This window comes from Cryptomeria japonica, chromosome 11, assembly GCF_030272615.1.
Source record: "Cryptomeria japonica chromosome 11, Sugi_1.0, whole genome shotgun sequence".
NCBI lineage: Eukaryota > Viridiplantae > Streptophyta > Pinopsida > Cupressales > Cupressaceae > Cryptomeria > Cryptomeria japonica.
In genome coordinates this window covers 166,530,112-166,557,394 of record NC_081415.1, presented here as the reverse complement: position 1 = coordinate 166,557,394, position 27,283 = coordinate 166,530,112, and the positions used below count along the sequence as shown (strand labels likewise).

The 27,283-nt window shown below is 36.6% G+C and overlaps 1 protein-coding gene across 3 annotated transcripts in view; it reads right to left on the bottom strand.

Annotated features, from left to right (window-relative positions):
- LOC131032482 (uncharacterized) overlaps positions 1-27,283 on the bottom strand; it is a 227,653-nt gene that overhangs the window by 100,616 nt on the left and 99,754 nt on the right. For all 3 annotated transcript variants that reach the window (XM_057963474.2, XM_057963475.2, XM_057963476.2), the window contains 3 exons: positions 5,299-5,836; positions 4,992-5,148; positions 3,398-3,507 (listed from right to left, as the gene is read on the bottom strand). In XM_057963474.2, the coding sequence (XP_057819457.2) occupies positions 3,398-3,507; positions 4,992-5,148; positions 5,299-5,836 (805 nt within the window). The remainder of the gene's footprint in view (positions 1-3,397; positions 3,508-4,991; positions 5,149-5,298; positions 5,837-27,283) is intronic.

Below are 27,283 nucleotides of genomic sequence, written 5' to 3'. Positions count from 1 at the left end.
ATCTGAGGATCTTTTCTGGCTGGGTTTTTCCTCCTAGGAGGTTTTCCCAGGGTAACTGTGTCTTGTTCTCAATTTGTTCATTTATATGTTGTCATTAATTCCAATTTCTTTCAGTTAATCAAACTAATTAGAAACTAAATATAAATTCTGAGTTTATATCAATCTGAAAGTGTTAAAATTAACAAAGGCAAATAGTGGCTCCTAATGACAAGATATTGGCATACCTATCAAAGGCAACCATCCATGAAGCATTTGATATACCTTATTACAACAATACGGTCTACAAAAATAAAGGAGGTGAACATATGGTATATGATGAAGACCCCGAGAAATGCTTGGAAATCATCAAGTATTGGATATCCAAGCCTAGTCCACATCACTCCAAGATGCCTAAGAGACTCCACTGATCAGACTTTAAGGAAGAATATGGAGATTTGATCACATTGCTAAATCAAATCACAGGGAGTCCTCAAGCATCATACTTTGAGACTTGGATGTTCTCCTACGTGGAAGCAATGACAATTGATGATGAAATGGTCACCTAGGCAAGAGTCATAAGTAACAATATTGATCAACAATTGAAAAGACTCCATCATTCCAGGCAATTCTACATGAGCTTGTATGTTGTCTACTCATTAGCAAGAGCCTATAGATACAAAGGATTGACATACCGAGGCCCAGTCGGAAACAATGAAGGAGAAATAAGGGTATGTGAATGCTATCCACAATTGCACTTCCACAACAAGGCACACTTTAGGAGACTCAACGATGCCTTTTCAATGCATATAGTAAGGACCTTACAAGGCGGTATTCAACAAAGGTTGTCTCAGCTAGCGAAAGATATAGTGATAAAGTATGGAGTTAGGTTCATCCAATACCCCGAGTTCACATGCATAAGAGTTCAAGGGTGTTCATCCTCACCATAAGAGTGTAAGGGTGTTCATCCTCACCATAAGAGTGTAAGGGTGTTCATCCTCACCATACAAGTTTCCAAGGTTCCCAACTGATAAAATGGTGTTATTAGAGCTCTTCAAGCAATTGGTTACGTATGAAAAAATCCAAAAGAATAGACACAAGGCCGGGATATCTTTTCCAATTGCTATTGGACAATCAGTGGAGATGTGCCCATCAATACAAGCTGCTGAAAAATCAGAAGAAGAGCTGAAGTTTTATCCTCTTGTTATCTATCCACTACGAACAAACTTTGATCCATATGATAACATAAGGAGGATCAATGGAAGCAGGCATAAACATAAACCGCAACTTGAGGACTACTGGATGAATGCTAAACTTTAAAGTTAGGATAAAGATGTTTTCGTGGCTGCCCATTGATGTCATAAGGACTTGCAGGCTGTTTCCCATTCCAGATCAGGTGCAAGATGATGGAAGGTGCCTTTGAACAAGAAAAGGGAAAGGATGTACAATTTAACTAGAACAAAATGGAAGTCACCGAATTGGATGAAGTGATGAAACCTGTCTTAACATACACACAAAGGTGGGCTGTTATACAAGTCAAAAAGCTGAAAGAACAAAATAGTAGACAGTTTGTAGAAGTAGAAGTAGAGGAGAAGAAGGAAAGAAGGAATTGCTGCTAAGACTTGTGGAATCTAATACAAGATTTTCATTGAAGTATGGTGGATCTCAATGTGTTGTTTCTTCATGTTGCATGGTTTCTTGTTACTTATCAAAATTAATTAAAATTCATTGATCATGATGGATGCTTATGAAGATATTGTGCTGAATTTTGCGGTCCATACTTTTTGTAGTTTGTTGATTCTAAGCTACAGTGTAAAGTTAGCCTGAGCCTAATCATTGTGCTAAGTTCAATTGTGGATTGCTAAGTTCAATTGTGGATACTAGTTCAAGTTGCGCCTGTAAATGTATTTCAATTTTCAATTCAAAGAGCAAGTTGTATTCAATGTAATTTTTCTTTTCAAGTATATGTTATTTCACAATATAATAAATCTGATTTCTTTTCTTTGTTGCAGGTGGAGAGAGAGCATTAATGTTTTCTATGTGCTCTCCACAACATTTAATCGGAGTATATATATCATGGAGGGGACCGATCAAGTGGTACCTTGATCGATCATGTCCTTTGGACATGACCAACCAAGATACCCCTTGGTCGTGTCCCTCCATAACCGATTGCTAATCGGTGCCATAACATATGCAAATGAACCGATATCATTTTGGTTGTCAATATACAACATAACAAGGCCGATGGTAATCAGTGGCAATGTTTGATAAAACTCGATCAATATTAATCAGTGGCAATGTTTGGTTTAAGCCCGATTAATATATACGGTGGCAATTAAAATGGTTTAAGCCTGATAACTTAAGTTAGTCGGTTAGCAATTCATTTAACCCGATAACATTAGTTAGTCGGTGGTAATGCATTAAGCCCGATAACCATTTAATTCATCAAGCCCGATCATTATGTAAATTCAGTGGCTATTAAAATGGTAACCCAATAATGAATTGGGGGGTTAGAACAAAACCCGATCATTATCGGTTTATCAGTTTAATAGTTTGCACTTAATTTAATCAGCAGTTTGCATGAGTAACATAATTGATAGATGCTGTAACATAATAAGGAGAGCAATTATAACATAAATATCAGATAAAGGAATAATCAGTGAGATCTGAAATTATCTATCGATGAGATAGATTATTGAATGGGAGACTTCATTTATCTCTCATTCAATCATTTATATTACCGAAGCTATTATGTATCAACAGCGCCAGCATTGGGTAATTGAGTGATGTATTTGCAGTGTGAATATTCCATTTCCTTAGAAGATTGCATCAGTCTTGTGTAGTTGTTGTCATCATAGCGAAGCAAGGCTTGATTTGAAGGAATTTGTCTATCTAATTATCATCCATTGCCATCATTGTTCTTAGGATTACCATAGGATCTCTTAACCCTTTCCTTTTTCCTTGTATTTTCAAAAGATTAGTTAATCCCACGTTCCAGGTATTCAAATGCATAAGTCCCCTTGTTATTCCAGCAAAATCACATCAATTTCACTAAGTCTATCCCAAACATTTAAGTCACATAGTTTGCATTGTAAACCTTGGAGTCATCTCATTTGATCACATTGTATAGCATATGAGGTTTCTTTGTTCAAGAGAGAATAGAATACCTTGGTATTTTATTCTGTGTTCGAGGTGCATAAAAAACACATCAACAGACATTCTAACTCAAGTAAGGGTATTTACACAAATACATCACCTTTGATAATTTGATTACATTGAAAAAATAGAACTAATAATTAGTGTCACTCAATTTTGTGTTATTTACTTTTTGTGCATACAGTAAGAAACATTGGCATGTCGGAAAACATAAACAAACTGCTCCTTGGCAAGGTTACACAGATGGTAAAGAAAAAGTTATGACCTGAACAATGCGCATATGGAAGAAGATACACAAGCAGCACACAGACAATGGCTGCAATCAGCATGGCAATAATAAGACTTCCAAGCCATTCTGGGCTGTTACCTGGATTTCTGTAGGTACAAGGAAAATCCAAAAAAGCAATTGTCACAAAAATATTCTTCTGAATCCATTGCAAAATTCTGGCATATCATGCATTTATTTGAAAGTTTTCATGAAAATGTTAATGAAATTCAACATGAAACTTCCTTTTTTCCAAAACTATTTAAATCCAACTCCTAAGGTAGTTTATCTTCCGTTAAACATATTAGTTGATCTTGTAGGTCAATGAAATAAAACCAAGCACACAAGAAGACAAAATTACTTCAACAACACTGTCTTTGAATACCAAACAAGAAATTGCTGTATTTGTGTGATAAGAGCTTTCCAGAAAACCTCAACTAAATAGTAAAAAGTTTAAGCAGAATCAACTTTAAATCACAAAATGCAAATGCTAAATATTATATTTACAAAATGAACACTGTTGGAAATGAGCGGATTATATAATGATTTCTTCTTTAAAAGCAGATATAAGGTGTATGTCTCTGAATGTACATAACAAGTTTACAACTTAACATTGTTGCCTTTAATATAGGTGGATTGGCAAGGTTCTGTTTAGTCTCAAGTTTGACCATAATATGTTTATATGTATGTGCTCTCTTCGTATACACCATAAGCAAGGAAAGAGATTTCCGCACCTGGATCAGAGCATAGATATATTCAGAGAAGACATAGATAAATAGAAATAATACAAATTTCATTTGGTTAGCTATAAAATATAAATGTTGAACTTTAACAACGTTGACCAACTCAGTCAGCTGAAACATCCTTGTGACAAATAGCAAGAGTGCATGGACGTTCATACCATGTTTCTTCGGCTTTTTTTTATTGAAGAGTTGATCACTTTACCATTGTTTTTATTCGACCACCAAATGGCTGGTTGCCCACTGTTCTATAGTCCGTAAATTGTGATAGGTGATAGCTTCTGATGCATATGATGCTGCTCTTTCCTGGTTTGTAGATGTTACTAAATGATAAGACTAGATTCTTCCAATTTCTTGATATACAGAATAATGTATCGCTATATTGGCATTTGGTTTTTAGGATTCCAAATTTCAGTTTGAACTCTGCAAGCATTACAGAAGTATAATTTGGAACTTAGTTTATCAGTGTCTTGAACTGGAAGTGAACTTCACACTCAAACTAGATGGTTTTATGTTTATATTAAGTCCCAATTTGCAATGGTAGTATCCAAGATAAGTTGCCTGTAACTTGAACTTGAAACCTTACTTTTTTGAACTGGAGGTGAACGTCACACTCAAACTAGATGGATTTATATTTATATTAAGTCCCAATTTGCAAAGGTAGTATCCAAGATAAGTGGCCTGTAACTTGAACTTGAAACCTTAATTATTTTAATGATAATTTTGCCTTTTACTTTTCACAGTAGGTTAAACCATTTGTTTTACATCAAATGAGAGAGAAAGATATGGATTAAACATTGAAAAATAAATGGTGTGCAGAATTCAAAAGAAACAAATGAAAGAGAAAAAGAAACCTGTCAAAGCGAACTAAAACTCCAATCAATATGCCTATCAAGCGGAGAAGTACCCCAGCAGTAACCACTATAGGAGTTATATGACCCACAAAAAATGATGAAGTCTTCAATTCTTTAGGTGGTCGTATTGGTGACAAAGTTGCTTCCATTAATCCATCTATGTCAACCAGAATGAATAGAATGAATGATTGCCAGGGTCATAAAACAATGCATATTACAAAAAAGGAATTGTTTGTTTACTTTCCATCAGATACTGTATTAAACATTACTTCAAATAAGGGAAAGGACTTAAATGTCAAAAACTTACATGCAACCGATGGTGAAACAAGCCAAATGAAAGCAATGTATGAAGAACCTGCCTTAAACCGCATTCCCAATAACAAAATTAACAGCCATTGAACAAAGCCAGCTTTAAACAACCACCTCTGAGCCTCCCACCTGATACAATCTACTTGTGTTTTACTGACACCGTCCTTACCAGCCAGGCCATTTTTTTTAATTTCCAGTTGCAGTAGATACTTTTGCAGAGTAATGTATCCAATGTGATGACCAAACAATGCCCCAAGCAATGCAGGTGCACCAAATAAGCCTACTAATAACCATGGACTGGCTATATAGGGCAAAGGTGATGAACATAAATGTGGCAAGCAAAGGGCAACAAGTGCAGAAAAGCTCATAGATAGGATCCATGTAATAAAAATACTAAAACAGGCCAAACAAAGACAAATCACAGCTGGAGTTCCTCCTATAACCAATGATACAGTCCAAATCAACAAAGACTGTAAGATAATGGAGTTGAATAGCATATTTGCAAACTTTTGACTATATGTAACCATGTACTTTCCCTGCAAGCCAATAAAAACAATTTTAAAACAATTAAAAGTATTAAATATCAGAATTCTGTATACCCAGTAAGCAGATCTTGTCCATAAACAAAGTACAGAAATAAAGAACTAGTTGGTCATTTCTTACAACAGTAATAAATGCCTTCAATACTTTGTCAGATCAAAATCATCTGGACGTAAATACAAAAACTTCAAGTGAACTATAGCTCATTTTTTGGTTATAAAAATAGAAATAAAAATCTAAATTAGTTGGCATACCTTGATGGAATTCCACACCATAATGGCATACAAATTCAATTATGGTTAGTTAATAAGTACATCATAGGTAGACAAAATAAATAGGAGCTTAACTATAGATTACAGCCTTCCTTTAAAGAAACATTATACTTGGATTTTGCATTAATATTCATTTTTGTTTTATTCACGACATTTTCCAGAACACTACTATTATCAGGATACATTTAACCAAAGTTACCATTTCTGCTGAAAAGATTGCCATATTAAAGAAATTGGTCCAGGTTGTTAGCCCAGGTACCAAGAGTACCCAAGCACCCTGGGAAAACTGGACCAAACCTTCAGGCAGACCCATAGGCCATCGAGGCTACAAACATATAGGTTGCTTTTACTCAAGGTGCCGATTCAGATTCAGAAGCGGCTACGAGATACAGATTCAGGTATGCAGTTATGGCAAAAAAATCCCTTGGATACAGGTACAAGCACGCCCATACACAAACATCAAAATTATAAAATATATCTTTGAAGAAATGGACAAAATCGTTTTCAACTAGCAGATGGAATATATGCATGGTACAACAGGGTGATTTTGGGAATGTCAGCATATAGAGAATAAAGGAAAATACAAGTTAGAAAACTATTCATCAGATAAGTGCATACTTCAATATGGTGGAATGGATCGTTTTAGATCATTTTGATATTAAATAGAAGCATCAAGCAAAGAAAGAAGATTTCATTTCTGAAGTTACAAAAGAGTACTCTAGAAATTACATAAAAGTAAACAATATGATGCAGAAAATAAAAATTAAAAAATATCTTAAAATCAATAGAGGCAACAAAATCTACTTATAGCTTGTCTTCACTTGTATAAAGTAATTACCAAATTCAGCTCTCAAGTAGACCCCAAAAGGTGTTTGAAATGGAACCATCATCAAGATTTAGACATCAATATAGAAATAGCATGCCATCAGTTTATTAAAAAATGCAATCCAAATTATGACACTTTCTATAGCAAAGCCAGTCCACTTACAAGATCACAAGAATATGACATCCAAAATATATATTGTTTTCTGAATAAAGGGCTGCAAATAAAGTCAGGCAATATAAATAATGCATTTTCCAGATAATGTGAATAAGCAAATGTTAAGGACCAACTTTGAGGACGGTGCTGGTAGCGACTGGGTTTGCCCAGGTTTGGCATATGCACTTGGGTTCAAACCCAAGGTCGAACTTGAGCCGAATCTGAACCCGATTCCAAACCCAAACCCACAAATCCAACAACATAGCTTTTACTTTACAAATCTATTTTTCCCCTAAAGTGCATGCCTTTCCACTCCTTTTGCCCATAGTTACTCATTTCTACCCTCATTTGACAAATAGAAGAAACAAGAACAGTGTTTTGCTCCGAGATGCCACTTTTAGTCTTTTAATTCTTAAAGATTGCTAGATATTTCTTCAAAGGTTAATGCCTCACAAAAGGATTCTATTGTGCTCTAGGAGAGAGAGCTTCACCTACAAGGTTTATCAATCAAAGGTATATTTAAATTTAGAAATAATCAGGTTTTTTTTCCTTTTAAAAAAAAAAAATTCAACTTTTTCTAAAGCTTTTCTACATATTAGGGGGTTATTTTTGGGGGATTTTTTGGGGGTTTTTCTCAAGTTAATGCAACATAGGGTTGTAATGTTTTTCATTTTTTTTTTGTTATATCCATACCAAATGGCTTGTAGTTCTAGTTTAGCTACCCTAATGCTAAAGATGCCATTCAAAATCAATGCAACATCTCCTCTTTGGCAACATCATGCATGATTGAGCAACTTCCTAGAGGTAGGGGTTTCCATTGGCATTGTAACCAGTGTGAGATTGAATATAAGAGCTCATATAGTTGATGGAAGTTCACTTATGGACTATGACCAACTTAGAAATAAGAGTTTGTCCAAAGCCAAATCGAAGAGTTGGCAAAACAACAAATTATGGTATATATCTGTAAAGTTTTATTCAATTGCAATAAAAGAACAAATTATATATGTGAGAATTTTATATGATTATATTGTCTGATAATCTGATTGTTTTGTTGCAGGCTGAAGGAGAGAGATCATTAATATTTTTATATATCTTCTCCAAATGATTCATGTCGGGCTTTATATGTTTTAGAGGACCGGTCAATAGATGTCTTGACCGGTCATGTCTTTTAGACATGACCGATCAAGGCACCTATTGATCGGTGTCTTTCCATATTGCACATCCTGATTTCGGTTATGTTTGGTAACTAACATTTAATACTTAAACACTCGGTTGAAACAGTGTTAGTTATGATGCTTTGTTAATGGCCCGATTATAAATGTTTATCGGTATGAACTAAACCCAATAACAAATAGCATTACTTGTGCTATCGGGTTATTAGCCCAATAGCATTTAGATCGACACTTAACTATGTTAAGCAAGTCGTCGATCTAATCCATCTTTATCCAATGCCAATATCATAATCATGATCAATGTTACAATCTGATAAACATATTCAGTTCGGAAAGCATAAATCAGATAATCTAATAGCATAGATGAATAAACCATAACAGAATAAAGGAGATTAACGGGTTAGAGAAGTCTTATCTTGCAGAAGCTACAAATGCATTACCAATATCAAAGCTTGAAAGAGTGTTAACATTAAAAATTACATAGAAAAGGAAAGGCCACATTCTCTACCCAAGAAAGGATAGTGCGATCCTACTAGAGGCATTATGGTACCATTTGGCCCACATTCTTTCATGTTGCCACCATCTTCCAAAGAAGTTGATACTGTAATGGACACCCCAGAATGCCCAAAAACCATAACAATTGCTGCTAGGAATTTTATCAAACAGTTTGCATCCAACTCCTTACTTCTCCGTTTAATGTTTTAAATTCCCTTATGGCCCCAGAAATGAAATGTTGGTTTGTTTTACATGGAATTGAAATCACAGAATATGAACAAGAATGAAACTACAATAATATGCAAACTGAAAATTGAACTACTGCTGATAAGATGTTATTTTCAGATTTTAATAAAATCAAATACATGGCAGATTATCAACTCACTAATTATTCCAGCATTATTGACATAATACTCCAGCAATCATTTTCAATCTTGCTGCTACAGTGACATGAATAGTACCCGCGTGAATAGTAACTGTGTGAATGTACCCGCGTGAATAGTACCCGCGTGAATAGTGTTGCAGCAATATTAATTTGTCTTCAACAGGTCCAATATCTTCATAAAATCATCTCCTCAAAATGGCATAAGCATCGGACAAGTAGGGAAGAAGATATGAACAAACATTAAATATGCCTGTAGCTGGAAATGCACCCAATCTGCCTGATAATGAAGTTGATAGCAATGGATTCCAAAGGCCAAACCCCAGGGGAATAACGTCTAGAATGTCACAAGAGAGGATAGACGTCCTTGTTGTGACGTTTTCACACATCGCCCCATTGCAAATGGGGACCCATTTTTTTTTTTGCTTTTTAGGGTTTGTTCTTTAGGTTTTTTAGGGTTTTGTTAATTAGCCTTTGCATTTTTGAGTGCTGTCGGGGTGATCACATGGATAGCAAGTCCGGCTTGAGTAAGGTCCTGATCCTGAAATTTGGCTAAGTCTGGAATGTGAAAAAACCTCCAAAAACTAGATTTTGCAATATAACTCCTGGAGGTCTGAAACCACTCTCAAACATCCTGAAAGTATATATGGAATATAACTTAAAGTATAAGAATCTTATACTTAAATGTTATATTCCATAAAAATTATCCTGATAGAGAGTGCGAAAAGTCAAATTTCGCTCCTGTCCTTCTCCAAGGGTCCAGAGCGAAAAGCGCTCCTGTCCCTCTCCAAGGGACCAAGGCGAATCGCTCGTGTCCCTCACCAAGGGACCAGAGCGAAAATGCTTAGTTGAGCCATTCCTGACCTTGTTTGGACGAATCGAGACATCAAAGGCATGGTGAAGGACGAAATGAGCATGATAGAGCATCCAGACTTGATCAAAAACAACGAAATGATGAAGTTTTTGCCTAGAGGGTCAAATTCGCTCCTGTCCCTCACTGAAGGACCAGAGCGAAATTCTTCATAAGGTACGATCTGGGCAAAGATCAAGTCAAGTTTATGTTTGATGGCAAGGAAGACGATGAAATGAACTCATTGAAGACAAATTGAAGATTTTGAAACGTCAGCAAGGACCCAAAATGCCTAGTTCGCTCCTGTCCCTCAAGAAGGGACCAGAGCGATTTTTATTATAATTGGTTTTCTTGCCAAGTTGCAGACGATATCAAGGCATGGATGAATGGAAGGACGCATTACGAATCCGTTGAAGATAAATTTGGAAGGTGACAAAGTGAAATAAAGGTCACAAAAGGAAGATCGCTCCTGTCCCTCTCCAAGGGACCAGGGCGATCCTATCAAAGGCGCTCATGTTCCTTCAAAAACGAAGCAAGGCAAGGGACGACGTTTGGAAAACATCACAATGAAAGATCGAAGATAAAAGATGCATATTGGACGTGAAAAACTCACATCGCTCCTGTCCTTTGGACAAGGACCTGGGCGATGGACACCCAAGGGCACTTATGAACGCATGTAAGACGATCAAATTCGAAGGATTCATCATAATGATCAATGTTGAACGTGGAGATGAAGGAGTTGAACGTGAAAAATGCAAAAATCAAGACAAAATCATGGATCGCTCCTGTCCCTCTCCAAGGGACCAGAGCGATGAGGTACGTCCCTTTGTTTTCGCAATTTTGGCGCCAAATAAACAAATTCAAATTTCCTTAAATGCTAAGTTCAATAAAAAATTGAAAATCCTATTTAATTTGGCATTTAATGTGGCGTTGATCTTTTATTAATTATTTTTGCCTTTATAAAAATCGAAATTTGCAAATTAAAAACGTAAGGCATTAATAATTAATTAATTAATTAATATAAAAATCGATTGCAAGCGCTATAAATCCAAGTCGGCCTTTCTTATTTATTAAAAAATCGTTTATAATTGCTTTATTTTTACCAAGTCGGCCTCAATGAATTGATGGTGTAAGCGCTTATATAAGGGGGGTGAAAGATTTCATTTTTACATCACCATTTTATCATTCAAATGCGATCAAAGGGAGAAGTGCGAAGTTGTATTCAAAGGGGCGAATTTTATTTCAAAGCAAGGTGGTGCGAACTTGAAGTTTCCATTTGAGCAAACTTGTCAAAGGCTTGAAGATCACGTCAAAAACTTGAAAGGTGGCGAAATTGCTATTTTGAAGGGAGATCACGTTGAAGACCATCTTATTTCAAATTTTGCCTAGGCAAATTCCTTTTTTTTTGCATTCTAGAGTTAGCTCTCTATTGAGGTATGGCGATTTATTTTTATTGCTTTATTCATTGATCGTCATAGCTTAAATTTTGAATTTTGATAGCTCAATTCTTTTTTAGGAAATTGATTAATAAAGGACTTATCATTAAGTTTCCTAAAAAAATTGCTCTCTAATTTATGTTATGTATTGCAAAATCATGGTACTAATTTTGAAATGTTGTGTAGGCATCAAATGGAGATCTCTTCAAGGAAAATCAAGGACGGTCTTCGCCAGGACGGTCTTCGCCAGGACATGGGCGACCTCTTTCAATCCAGCGTTCCAAGTACATCATCATCTTGCACATCAAGGACAAAAGGAGTTAAAACAAGAGTTAATTAAAGATAGCCTCTCAACGACATCAAATTGAATATCTAGCAACCTACGAGTGTCAGATGAGGTGGCATCCCAGTCATCACTCCTCCAGTCAGTGTGGTCCACCTCAGCATGTCCAGATTCAATGTACCTAACTCATGGAAGGTGGCACAAACTCTGATGTACCTACCCCGGCTATCCATTGGTCGATTTTTCTAGAGGGGACATGTGTCCAAGCAATACAATTTTGTCATTGGTCAAGCATTAAATGTTATGTAATGGTTGTAACAAACCCTAATTAGGGTTTTCATTGTTGAATCTTGGCCATTGATCTTGAATTGATCTAAGCCATCAAATTGTATTGTGGGCACTATATAAGCCCAGGCATTTCATTTGTAAAGGCTAATTAGAAATAATTAGAGAGATAATATAGAAATAGTTGAAGGCAGTTAGTAGATAGAGAGTAGTTAGAAATTGATAGAATAGCAATTAGAGTAGAATAGGAGGACAAGGCAAGAAATTGTTGCCATTGATTGTAAACAAACTCCATTTTCATTGAAGTAATGGTGAAATATGTCGTTTTCTTGCAATTTGCATGGTTTCTTGTTGAGTCTTCAATCTTAGATGGTAGATGATTAGATGAATGGAGGAAATGTGATTAATTGATGATGGAATTCGTATATCCATACTACTAGCAGTTTGTTGATTGCAGACTTGCCTTGTGTAGTCAACTGGAATCGTTTAGCTTAAGCTCAATTTCAATTTGTCGCTTCTTCATTGATATGCATCAACTTGATGGTGTCTATGCCTGCGGTGATGATTTGAACATCATAAAGCTTCCCTTAGAAGATCGCACTAGCCTTGTGTAGATGTTCCATTGATGTCAAAACAAGACCTAGTTAGAGTTTCATCAAAAATCAAATCATTGCTCCTACATTCTTAGTATTAGGATTAGATCCTCTCTTCACCCCCATCCTTTTTCCATTTTTTTTAATCTAAGTTAGTAAGAGCCCGTGTCCCAGCAAAGCAGATCGGAAGTTCAATCACCAAATGTAAGTCCCCTTGTGATTCCAGCAAATCACATCATACCACAGCGAGCTTATCCACACGTAGAGACCCTACATTCAGGAACCTTGAAGTCATCCCGATTGATCCTTTTCGCGACATCTTCAGCATTCGGAGGCTTTATTCAAGAGAGGATAAGATGCCCTTAGGTATTTTATTCTGTGTATGATGGTGTACAAAATACACGTCAACAGTCCTCTAATGCCAAGAACAGATCTGCAACTCACACATACCAATTCTTCTCATATTCAACATATCTAATGAAGCCACAAACGCTTTCTTTTATTCTTTTTCCAAGGGTCGACTCAACTCTCATGGGCAATGTGGGATAAAAGATTAGCAATATAAAACATATATTAAAATATTCACTTATGTCTCCCTTGGGTACAGATCCCCATAAAATAAATATTAGAGTAACACTTTAATATTTTACAATTAAATTAAATGTTACTTTAATAAAACTTCAGGCATTAAAATGTATTAGCAATCGGACTCCGAGTAATGCGAGTGATAGCTCGTCGGAAAGCTCTCACCGAGGAGTATCAAATCCAAACACCAAAACTAGCCTCCACTATGTCCTGCTGACTTACTAAAAATAGTAAGTATGCCTGAAACTGAGTAAATCAACTTCGTTTTGGCCCAAACTGGAAATGACTAGGCCAAAACACTCCAAGATCCCCTTAAACCCTTCGTTAGCCCTCGGGACCATGTAGAACAAGGTTAACACACACACACTTGGTCAACTGCTAAAGTGGGGACATTACAGATACCCCCTTTGTTTCTCATAAAAGAGGCCCATTGGAAAAGGCCATCCAAAACGAGTCAAGGTTGTAGATCAAAGTATTGCTCATTACATTTATTGAAATGAGCTTCCTTTCAACCTTGTCAAATCACCATATTGGAAAGAAATTAAGAAGGCAATTGCTAATGTGTCTATTGATTACATGAGTATAGGTCTGAAAAGGTGCACACAATCCTATTCGCCAAGGAAAAGGCTTTCATAGAGACATCATTGAGGGAATTCAAGGATACATGGCCCAAAACAATAGTGTCCATCATTTCTAAAGGATGGAATGATGGTAAAATTAGACCACTAATAAATGTCATTGCAATTTGTCCTAAAGGGGCAATGTTTTTTAAGGCAACTGATTGTGAGGGGCAAATGAAGGATGCAAACTTCATTGCCAAAATCCTCATGTAATCCATTGAGAGATGGTGGGCCTCATAAGAGTTGCCCAAGTCATAATGGACAACACTAAAAGTTACATGGCAGCTAGTTTAATAGTGGAGACTAGAGTGTACTACTAGTACCAAGGTCCAAAATTGGCACCCTTATGATACTTGCCATTTTGCGTTTGATTAAAATTCAATTTCCCTAATCTAATAGTCACTTTTACTCAAGGTGATCCTTCTTAACGACTTGTCAATTATTTAGGTTCTCACGTAGGTTGTCCACTAATCATATTTCACATGTCATTCATGGTTGCAACATGGCAAAGTTCAAACTATGACAACTCAAAGCTTTGAAAGACTGAAATCTTAAACAAAGTTAGCACAATGGTGATTGTATTCTCTAGCATTACACAAGGTAGCATGAGTTCAAAATGGTAAAGATTGGACGATAATTCACCAAAGTTTTTATTGTCTATAATGGCTAAGTGGTTGCAACTTTTCCATGACAATAGCAATCAAAGTGGTGGAGCGAAAGGAAAAGTGGAACAAGAACGAAGGAAAATAATGACTCTAAAAGTAACACTTTTTAAATGGTTGAACCAAGAAGAAAGAGAGATTAGAGTGGCCATAATGGCTAAAAAGTGACTAGCATCAAATGCCCAAAAGGTTAAGTCATTTTGCACTATTCCAAATGGCTACATGAAGCCAAATGTGTGATAGGGTGCCACCCTTTTTAATATGGAGTTACTTTTTAAAAGCGGTGACCAAGATGGTTATAATGACTGAAAGAACATCAATCTATTAGGCATTCCAAATTCAATTTGCAAAGTGGTTATGACTCCTACAAAGCATCACCCAACTTGTCATACTGTTTAAGAAAGAAAAAAAGTGAAATTAAATGAACTTAAATCATTTCACCCTTTTAAGGTGGCTATACCACCTCAAATACATGACCATAGTGGTTATACTAGCTAAAAGGGTGTAACATGATGGGGTCATTGGTCCAAGACAAGTTTAGATGTCTATATTTGAGTAATAAAAACAAACAAAAAACACATAATCATTGGTGGCCTCATCTTAGTCAGCCAAGTTTCAAATGAAAGCACAGATAAAAGCATTCCAATGCCTAAATATTGGAGTATTGTGACATTCAAAACACAATACAAGCATTTATTCAGTTGTCAAGAACAAGTGCGTTCCTATTTTATTATTTGCAGGCTTTTAAAGAATAATTCAAGATGCCAAAATGGGGGATTTTCAAATTCATAGCATCTAAGTTAAAGTAGCATTAAGTTGTCATAAAAAGGCAACATACTTCTCTTCATTCTTTGATAGTTCGTCAAAGAATTATTTTCAAAAGTTCTGATTACACAATGAACAGAAAGCTATTCCTTTCCAAATCATTATTATTTGAACTCACGGAGAGCAAAAGGAAGTCACCATCAACAATGGAGTTACCTAAAAACATCATAGAGCTCAAAACACACCTATCCAATCACCTTATCATGTCCAAGACACTATGCTGTGTCACATGAATATTCTAGATCTAAAAATGGATGAAAGGGAGAGAGCTGGAAGCATTTAGTGATTAAGCTGGTAAAATTTGAACTCATTCAGGCTGCTTCTTTTCCCATGATAGTTCAGCCTGTTGTGTTGGTCATAGATTGCGCCCAGCACTATCAACCTCACATCAAAAGAATCGTGTCTTTCAACAACCAGGTCATTTAGAAGTTGGATGTTGACACCCTTGAATCTGCTTTTGGATTGCTGCTCTATGAGGAGATAGATGATCAACTTAGAAGATTGTGAAATATAGTACAACAATAATGAACCAGAATGCCAGAAGGAGATTACATGAAAGTGGTTAAATGGAAGCAAGAAAGACTCCCGTTTGCCAACATTGTAAAAAAGTGATATTATAGAAGACCTTGGCTTCATGATCATCATGCTTAACAAGGTCACAGGCCAAGAAGAGCTGATAACTTACAAGAGATGGATGTTTTACATCATTAATCTTAATTTTGACAACAGAAAACATGTTGATTGGGCCTATTTGATTAGCAATTCTATTCTATGCATTCCCAATTATCAAGGTTCTCCAATACTTCTTTCAATATGGTGTCCTACCTAGTGTATTCATTGGTGGAGGCAAATGGCTTTACAAGGTTGGAGAAAATCCAAACATGAGAGCATTTTTTCCATAAAGCATCGACAGCTAGAGTATGATTAAGGATTAAAGCATTTCAAGAGAGATAATGAAGTCTTTGCAATGTTACAATCAAAGATATAGGCAATAAAAGCCATGAATAAATTACATATCATGCTAGAATCGTGATCATGGAATCAACAACTTGGTTTATCTAGTTTCCTACCTTACATCAAAATAAATGGATTTGACAGAAATCCTTACAGGCTTTTATAGTATCCAAGTGACTAGATTCTTGTTATGGAATTGTTGATGTGTATTTTGTACACGACCAAACACAAAATAAAATACCCAAAGGTATCTTATCCTCTTTTGAATAAAGTCTCCGAATGCTGAAGATGTCGCAAAAGGATTAATCAGGATGACTTCAAGGTTCTGCTTTGTAGGATCTCTACTTGTGGATAAGCACCAGTGGTCATTGTGTATGCTGTTTCTTCAAGGGGCCTTACGTACTTTCAAAGAAAGCTTGTCCGTGTTACTCTCTTTCCAAATGAAGGAACAGGATTTTCCTAACACTAACAGATTTTCAAAATATGTCAAAAGATAAGGGTTTCGGGGAATAGAGACTTAAACTGATCCTAAGAATGACTCAATGAAGGCTAGACTTGATAAGATTCTACCAATTTCAGTATCGCCAAGAAATTACAACTCTGCTAGAATTGATGCGATCTTCTAAGGGGATTCAATAGCTTTCAAATCATCAAGGATATAGATACTATCATAGAGATACATATCAATACTTCCAATAATGATTGAATTCTTAATCAATCTTAATGTTTCCAGTGGACCACACAAGGCGTCCTCACAATCAGTAAGAAGCTAGTGGTTTGGAATGTGAATCTTATCAAAGATCAAGCACAACAATTCGTCCTTCAAACTTGAAATTTAAATGCTATTTCAACTGAGAGTGATTCAAGAAGATAAACAATAATGAAGATAGCCACAAGTATTGCAATAAAACACCATAACTTCAATATTTTATTGATCTCATCGCCAAATGGACAACAATTGTTCAAAATTCTTTCTTCACTACTCAATCTTGCTACAAACAATGACTAATTTCTCTCCAACTTTCTAAACTTCTAAACTCTTTTTCTAACCCCTTAAAAATGAAATGAGTGAGGGCTTATATAGTATCCTCAAATACAATGAACGGCCCAGATCGAAAGAAGATCAATGGCTGAGATTCTGACACCTAAACCCTAATTAGGGTTTGTTACAAAAAAGTCCCCATTTAGATAAACATTACTAATCCATAGCCAATAAAAAATTGGCACAAATACCGAGGAGACATAGACCAGTAGGAATTAAGTTGCCACATCATCCTATAACAACTTTTCATCTAGAATTTTGTTCCCTTTCCTATGCTCTTTCTTAGCATATTCAATGAATCTGGACACAATTCCCTCAATCTCAGCAATGGGAATCTCAAGAAGATTCTTTATTCGGTCTTCCAAGTGAAGGACTTGATCAAAAGTAGTGAGAAGAGTCATCTCCCATCCAGATTCAAGTTCTTTGGTCTTCTCAATCAGGAACATAGTAGTATACATTTGATCTCGTTGCTTTTCTGTGATGATGTTCTCCTTCTTGCAAAAGATGACCTTGATTCTATCCTCCAACTCTTGGATGTCCACATCTGTCTCGATCTCGATCCGCCTGTCAAGAATGGTACACAACACCTCAAACACCTTATCTTGAATTGGATGAATGATGCCTTCAACTCGGCTGCATCTGGTGTTGACGTCTTCAAAAAGGACTTCCTTCATCTCGAGCAGAGCTAACCACTGTAGGAGGCTATCGGCTCCTCCATCCATTATCTTTTCTTGTGTCAGAATCCATCTTGGTGTTTCTCTTATCACTTGTAAAACTGGGATGATAACATCTCTAGTGTGAGTGAATGCAGCTACAGTTATCATTAGATTATGAATAATCTCAAGGACCTGGATAGCTCGATGAACTGTCTTCATCATTCTTGTTGCAAATTCAACAGTTACCTTGTGAGATTCATCAATCCAAGAACTCATGAGTTGAACTAGGTTCTTCGCCCTTTCTGCCTCACTTATTGATTCGAGAGGAAGTGCATGTAAAGGAGATATTACTGGATCCTGTCATCTCAAAGGCTAGTTAAGATGGCTAAAATAATTCCTCCAAGCACTGACCACCTTTTCAAGCTTCTTATTTTTTTCCACTTCCTCTTTGAGTTTGTCTTTGAGTGTTTTCAGTGAGTCAATTGCTTCTTCCATAGCCTACTCGGTGGTAAGTGGACCAAGGTCAAATGTTTCTAGATCATATTCTTCTACTAGAATCTCATCCTCATATTTGTCCACCACTGGTGTAGCTATCTGCACTTTTCTAGATCCTTTATTATCTTTAATTACCTTAGACATCTTAATGGCCTTCTTCTTCTCTATTACTTCATGAGAATTTCCTATAAGGCTTTCCAAGTCAAACACATCTTCTTCATCTTCAACTACAACTACCCTTGTCAGTCTCTCTTTCAGCCAATCAGGAATGGCAGATCTTGTTTCCCTCACTTGTATTTCTTTAGGTAGAGGTCTATCTTCTCAGAAAGGAGATGTTGCTTCATCATCATTCTTTTCTTCATGTTGCTCATTAGCACCAACTTGGGGAGATTGACTTGATGAATGCTAAGGTGTTTGTCCTTTCTCTTGTTTATCATTCTGTACCATGGATTCCATAGACTCATCAATTTCATATACTATCTGCCTCTGATCTTCCCCTCGACTAGCTTCCTTTTCATGCCTAGAAGATGTGCTTGGTGGACGATCAGGATTCACTTTCTGCTTCTTCTTGGAAGACTCTCTTTTCTCAGGTCCTTCTTTCCTCTTCGATCCTTTGGAATGAGAAGCATTCTCACTCACACTCGCCTCTCCTTCTTCTGGTCTTGTTTCCAAGGTGAATGTTATGGATACATTCTTCTCCTTTAATTTCTGATGTTGTACATCCACCCATCTACGAGTGCAAGCTAAAACAGGAGCCATTAAAACTCTTACGTCTAAAACCTCTGGCTCATTCCAGTTTACCTTCACTCCTTTATCTTCCTTCTCATAGGATGATTGGAGGTATTTACCACTGTCCTGGGCTTGATCAGCAACTCTATAAATCTTGCATTTCCTGATGAAATCTAAGGGTAGCCTGGAATGCATCTTTCTTTTGACCTCTAAATCGTCTGGGACATTCATCCAAAAGTCCTCCACCTGAAACTCATGCTTGTACTTCTTGCTGACTGTCTCCTCCATATAACCATGTGGATCAAAATTCTCTCTCGAGGCAAAGGATGTGAATGAGTATAGAGATAATTCCTTTTCTGCATCTTCCGTGGCTTGAGTATTAGGACACACTTCAACTGAATTCCCTAGTATGATGGGCACGGGAATTCCATTTCCATGCTTGTGTCTGGATGCCTTCGCATAAGCTACCAACTGTCTAGTCACCTCAAGTAGTACTATCATGTCTGTTCGATATCTTGGCAACATGTAGGGAGGTGAAGGACACCCCTGAACTCTGATGTATGTGAATTTTGGAAACTGAATGAACCATGCACCATGCTTCTTCACAAGCTCTTGTGCGTCCAGAGACAGTCGATTGTGAATCCCACCTTGCAATATCCTCGTAATATTCATCGTGAAGGTGTCATTGACTAACTTGTAGTCACTTCTAGGCGGATGATGCAATTGAACATAAGAATCACAAACTCTTATTTCTTCGGGTCCTCTTCCAATCACTCCTCTGTGAGGTAGCCCTGCATACTCGAAACTCCTGACCAAGGCATATATAACATATGAGCTCATGTGGAATGATTTGGTGGGTCTTAGCCTTCTCAACTGCACATCTGGACAATTGCTAATGATTCTAGCCCAATGAAGCATTCCTTTTCCTTGGACGATCACTTGTATGAAGAAGAACATCCACTTGTCGAAGAAGGCGGCTTGAGAAGCACCTGTAACTCGATTGAGCAAAGTTATCAAGTCCCCGTATTCCTCCTGGAAGTCAATCCTATGTGGTGTATTGGGAATCTTGTTCAGGCAAGGCCGACTTTTGAGCAACCAATTCTTATTGATGAAGTTCAAACAAGACTTAGGATCATCTTCATAGATCGACCTTGCTCCTTCCAAGCTCTTGTAGATCATGTCTTTATGGTCCGGAAGATGAAGAGCTTTGCCTATAGCTTCCTCTGAAAGGTAGGCTAAGATGTTCCCGTCCTTGGTTACGATCGTCCTTGATTGTGAGTCATAGTGGCGAGCACACTCGATCATCAACTCATGACACTTGACTACGGGAGGGAAACCTACAGCCTTGCTGATGCCACTCTCAATTATCCTCCTCGCAACAGGTGATGGCTTGCCAATGTAGGGGACCTCTCGAAACTTCTTCACATTGAAGTTTCCTAAGTTGGTGTCTCCGATATTATTCCACTTGGACACGATCCTGGTCTCCAATTCGTCGCTCCTCTAATCTTCCTTGATGAGAGCTTGCCGAGTAGTAGATTCTCCGACTTTGGGGGTCATCATTTGATGCCTACACAAAAATTTAAAATTAGTCTTTAAGCATCATACCTTAAAGTATAGAATTTAAGACCTTTCAAGGGAATAATTCAAAACATTAATTTGAAAATGACATGATAAATCAAGAATTATAAATTCTCAAATTAATTATGAATGGAAATTGGATTTTTCAAGACTTAGACTTTAAAAGATTGCTATGGAAATCAAAATAAATCTTGAATAGAAATTTCAAAAAAAAAGATTCTCCATACCTTTTCTTTGAATGCTTAACTATCAACCTTGGAAAAAATGAAGAAAGAAGATCAGATTTTGCTGGATAAGGATTGAATTTTGGTCTCCCTTTGGACGAATTATGTCTCAATTAACCTTCAAAAGAACTTCGGCTTCCACTAGCCTCCCACCACTTCGCAAATTTTGGAAATTAGCCTCCAATTTAGCAAGAAATTCGCCTCCAATCTGGTATAATTCGCTCTTCCAATCTGATCTTGAAATTTGCATGAGAAGAATAATGAATGAATGATTTGAAAATGCTACAACACTCCTCTCTTATATAGGGCGCTCACCCTAATTAACCATGAGGCCGACCTAACAAATTAGCAATAAAATAAGATAAAATCCCTTTTAAAAGGGGGGCCGACTTGCTTGTAAAAGCAAATAAATGAATTTGAGCGCTCACCTTTAGTTTTTAAATTTTAAAATTAATTTTAAGACTTGAAAGGTGTTCTTTTTCATTTGTTTTAAGGCTTAAAATTAATTGATTCAATTACAAATGCCTTAATTCATGTGAATTTGATCTAACTTCCCAAATGTCTTAATTTTGACAAATTTAGTGAAAATTGAGGAATGTTGAGGTTTGATCAAGGCTCATTGAAGCTTCTTTCCTCCTTAGGCATTGAAATATCCAAGATGATGAAGGTCTAAACCACTTCAAGGCTTGTTTGAACTTTACATCCAGGCTTGTTCACTTCATGAATTGAAATTTTCACAATCAATATTTGCAAATTTAATGTCCTTGTCTTCACAATCTTGCAATTTGCCCTTGACTTAATCAAACAAGGTTGAATGATAGGCTTTTTCATGATTTCGCCCTGAACCCTTTGGAAGGGTCAGGAGCGATTTTTCAAATTAGGACCTGAATATCTCATTTTCTTGACTCCAAAATCTCCCGGAAGGCGAGCTCATGCTTGTTTTGACCTAATCAAAGTCTTGCATTACAAATTTTAGCATTTCTCATGAGGAAATTAGGTGAAAATGTGATTTTCGCCCTAGACCCTTTGGAAGGGTCAAGAGCGATTTTTACTTTTTCGGTCAAAATTCACCTTAGTTTGATCCTTAACCTCCTCCAAGGCAATCTCCAGGGTCTATTCATCTCAATCACTAAGTTGGCTTATCAATTTTTGAAGGAAATATTGTTCTTTTGGGAATTTCGCTCTGGATCCTTTGGAAGGGTCAGGAGCGAAATTCTCTCCTGAGCTCAAAATTCTCATTTTTTGAAGGTCTAAATTTCTTCAAGGCATTCCAAATGGCTTCTTTTACTGTAGTCCAGGCCTAGTTTTACTTGAATTTTGGAAGAAAAGGTGTCTTTGATGTTTTTCGCCCTGGACCCTTTGGAAGGATCAGGAGCGATTTTCCTTGCTTAGGCTTACTCCTCCATCATTCTGACTTCAATCCACCCCTCAAGGCTAAGAAATGGTCTTCTTCATTCACTCCACCCAAGCTTGGTTTCTTCTTGCAAGGCAAAATGGGATATTTAGGAATTTTCGCCCTGGACCCTTTGGGAGGGTCAGGAGTGAAAATCCTTCTCTGACCTAGAATCATCATTTTTTGAAACAAACACCCACTCAAAGGTGGTCTCAAGGGCAATTTCTATCTTGGTCTAGTCTTGTCTTAGCACAAACTTGAAAGGAACATATTGGTTTTAGGATTTTCGCTCTGGACCCTTTGGAAGGGTCAGGAGCGAAAATTAGGTTTTAGGGCAATTTTCCAATCCTTTCATCTTCAAATCACTTCCAAGGCATAAAACATCTTGCCTCACTCCCATCCAAGTCATGAAAAGCAAAATCTTGTCTTAAATTTGCAAGAAAAAAGGAGAATTTGGAAATTTCGCTCTAGACCCTTTGGAAGGGTCAGGAGCGAATTTCTCTCTTGGCTTCAAAACTGGCATTTTAGAAACCCAATTCCACTCTAAGGCAATCCAAATTCTCTTCTCACACCCTTGTCCAAGCTTAGTTTTGTCCAAAATTTGGAATAAAGGATAGTTTTTAGGATTTTTGCTCTAGACCCTTTGGAAGGGTAAGGAGCAAAATTCTCTCCTGGGCTCAATTGCTTCCTCTTTTCAACCTCAATCATCTTCAAAAGGAAAAAACACACTTCCTCACACCCATTCAAGCTATAAAAACCAAAAAGTTGTCTTGATTTTGCAAGAAAAATAGGTGATTGAAGAATTTTCGCTCTGCTCCCTTTGGAAGGGTCAGGAGCAAAAATCTCCTTTTGGGCAAAATCCTTCATTTTTCCAAGTCAAAACATCTTCAAGAGGCAAAAGGAAGTTCTTCTTGTTTCATTCATGCCAAAAAATTGACCTTCTTCACTGCACAATAAGAGCTTTTGGGAATTTCGCTCTGGACCCTTTAGAAGGGTCAGGAGCGAAATTTCCCTTCTTGTCCAAAATTCTTCATTTTTGCACGCTTCCAAATCTTCAAAGGTGACAAGAATGTTTAATCCTCCCTCCAAGATACCCTACACATCAAAATTTAGCCAAAGTTAGGAAGAAATAAGGTTCAAGATGATTTTCGCTCTAGACCCTTTGGAAGGGTCAGGAGCGAATTTCTTCATTCTAGGCCAAATTGCTCAGTTTTCATGTTTCAAACCACCTCATAAGGCAAAGTTAGGTCATTTTCCAAGCTAGGAACAAGGTTGCAAGTCTATCCAAGACAAGAAATAGGGTTTAGGATGAAATTCGCTCTAGACCCTTTGGAAGGGTCAGGAGCGAAAATCTCCTTTAGGCATCATCTTGCTCTTCAAAAATCAATCAACTTCCTCTCCAGGCAAGAACATATCAATCTACCCTCAAACAAGCCCTAGAAAGCATCATTCAGTCAAAAATGAGAAGAAAAAAGTGGTTTACAATGATTTTTGCCCTGGACCCTTTGGAAGGGTCAAGAGCGAAAATCCTATTTTAGGCTTGATTCTGGACATTTTGAACTCCAATTTTCCTTAAAAGGCAAACATAGACTTTCCTCATGTATCTCCATCAAGATCCTGCTTTTCACTAGGCAAAAATGAGAACCTTTCAAAATTTCGCTCTAGACCCTTTGGAAGGGTCAAGAGCGAAATTTCCCTTTTCAGGCTAGATGTTACCTTGATCCACTTCATTCTCCATTTAACTTGACCAAATCAACTCCCTTGTCTCATTGACTCAGACCGGGAGACAAACAGGTTTCTGACAAGAAAAATCTCAATCTAGACCTAACCTGACCTGAGACCTATTCACCTTGTTCCTTGATCTAACCAACTTGACTCTCCTTAAAGGGCATAAACTTGAAGTTTCAGGCAGACGATCAACTACTTCCCAAAACTAGGCTAGACTCAGCTTGAAAGAAACCCTAAAATGAGCTTCCAAGGATTAGCCCTAATCTAGCCAACCCAGGCAAACCACTCACTCACTCAAAAACCTAAAAAGCAGAGAGAAAAAGCAAGCAAAAGGAAAGCAAAATGTCATAACCCCTCTTTGGACATTGGATTATTGTGATTAAATAAATACGATAATTAAAACATTTATTAATTAACATTTAATAATATGGGAAAATCGTCTCATTTATGAGACTTCACAATTTTCCTCTAAAGTGAGAGGGTTGTCATAACCCCACATCCCGGTGATGTAATCAATAATAGATTTTGTGATTCTTCATCATAATAATAAATTATCATTTATTATGTAATTAATAATATTAATAGTAATATTAATCATTCATTAATATAAAAATAATATTAATATTATAATAAGACTGTCATATCCCCTCCTTGATCATTATTTACATCTTAAATGAAACAATTATCATTTATTATAATATTTATCAAGAAATGACTATTTCAAATTTATTACTAAATATTATTAGTGAATTGACATTTATTAATATTCTTTATTAATAATATTCCCAAAATATTCTAATAGAAAATAAATTAATACTATACTGAAAACATTCATATTAAATTAAGACTTGAATAATTGTAAACAAATACTTATCGGAAGGGAGCTTGATGTAGCATCCATATTCTAAACCGTCTACACATCATCACATTAATGTCCGATTGCTTATGACCAAGTATCGTGGCATATGAAGGCAGATAAGGAAGGTATTTATCGAATATGTCCCAGATTGGGAGAACCAAGAATATCATAAAATAATAATTGGAGTGAAGAACGAATGCATTAAAGTTGTGATTTGAATATGGATTACGATGCATAAGGGAAGGCATTGATAAATAATAAGGAACAACACTATCAATGGTCAAGAAATCGATTTAAGGATCGACCAAGAATGACTAAGCAAAACAACTTAAGAATATCGGTTGACACAAGCAATAGCAAACAACGGTTAGTGAGCGAAGGCAGCAATTAACAATAATGAATGAGTGTATTGACCATTGTATACAAGCCCGATATGAATACATGCAATGATTGGAAGAATTATGGAATGATGCGGTTAAGAAGAGACACGAATCAAGTCCCTTACACGTGACTCCTCATCTCCACTACAAGGTATAAGGAGGAAAAAGTACGTGGAGAATTTGGGGGGGAGGCACGATAGAGGAAAGAAGGAAAAATGACTGTTAGGCACCGCTAGAATTCCTTCATCAATATTTGAAAGGTCTGTTCCAAAATTAAGTCTTGTTCAGGCAGGAGCCGTTTCATCTTCTTTGCAAGACACAGCCTCTTCATTGACCATCGATGAGTTCTCTTATTTGTGAGAAAGATGATGGATTGTTATCGGGATTTTTGAAGATCTGTTTGAAAGGAGGAATTACTTTCATATTCATATTGTTCGAGTGTCTTGTGTAATCTGCAACTACTTGAGGCGATTGGTATTTTGCATTCTCATCCATAAGCGCAGCTCTATTCGATGAGTTTGTGTCTTCCCTTGGTGACAGGTTGCTTGGAACAAAACTGCACTTTTGAATACCCGATTCAAAGTCGTGAGGAGAAACCATTCCAATTCTTGGATGTTAAGTTTCCCTCTAAAGTCGTAATACATTTCCAAGCCGTATTTGGTGTTGGTCGTGAATTGCGCCATTCCTTGGCGAGACTAAATGTTAATTGTAGCGTGTGGTGTTTCATTTTTTATACTATCGAAACAGAGCATTCGTTATTGATTTTGTATGCCTAAGTGTGATTAATATTATCAGTTCATGAAAGCATTTCTAGGTCGGGTTGTTGAAGAAGTTTATCATTTCTCATATCATACCTTTGGGCCATCGTTCTGGGTGTTGCTGATGAAAATACTAGCTTCACGAGAGTAGTATTGCAAACCTATACCAGATTGGTAGATTGATAGCAATGATTGTAAAGATAAGTTCTATCTTTCATACTATTCTTAGAAATTTTAAGTCAAATATTATAATAAAATGTTCTCGTATTTGATAAAATTATATTTATATATATATTATAGTTATCACCTTAAGTTGGAATTGTTGTCTCAGGTTTAAATTAAGGAAAATCCCAAAGAGGGACATTACACAAAACCTAAGGGAAAAAGAGGGGGTCCCCATTCTAATGGGGCGATGTGTGAAATGGTCACAACAGGAATATTGCAGGTAATAATCAGTTTCACATATATATTGTCAGGACAAACACAACACAACAGCCAATTTTCCAATATAGATCAGACTATACAGGTGTGCAAGTGTTGTGGATGCAAAGAACATGGGTGCCAAATTGTCCAATTACTCTTAAAATACTGTCACAAGAGTAGGTTCTTCAAATCCAATAACATTGTGATCAAGAGATTGGGTCCCACATTTGCACATGTACCTAACATTAAAAACTTTCAGGCAAACTACTTTGATAAATACGATGCACATAGAAGAAGAAACAAAAGAATAACCTTGATCAACTAAGAGAGATTACAATTGAACAAATACAAAATGAGCTAGAAGATTCAAGTGAGGATGTGAGTAATTCAAGAAAGAGAAGATGTTCAAGCATTGCCTCTAGTTGATTGGTCAATCCAAGATGGCATAGCCAAAGATTGGATAAACAAAGTACTAATGGATAGGTCTCAAGCATTTTTGGTGAAGAAGCTAGCAAAACATTCAAAGGTTGTGCTACAAAGAAAAAGGTAAAAATTACCAAAAAAGAAGTCAAGAGGTGGCTGGTAGAGATTAAATGAGTGGAAGTAAAAATCAAAAAGGTAAGAAGAAAGTGTCAAGTGGAACTGACAGGATTTTCAAACCTGAAAAGCTGAAATTAGTACCTAAGAAGAAAGTAAAGTCACATTTTACACAAGTAGCTCTCAGTTGCTCTTCTTGTTCTCACTTCAATTCCACCGAAAATAGATTCTAGGATTCTCACATCCCC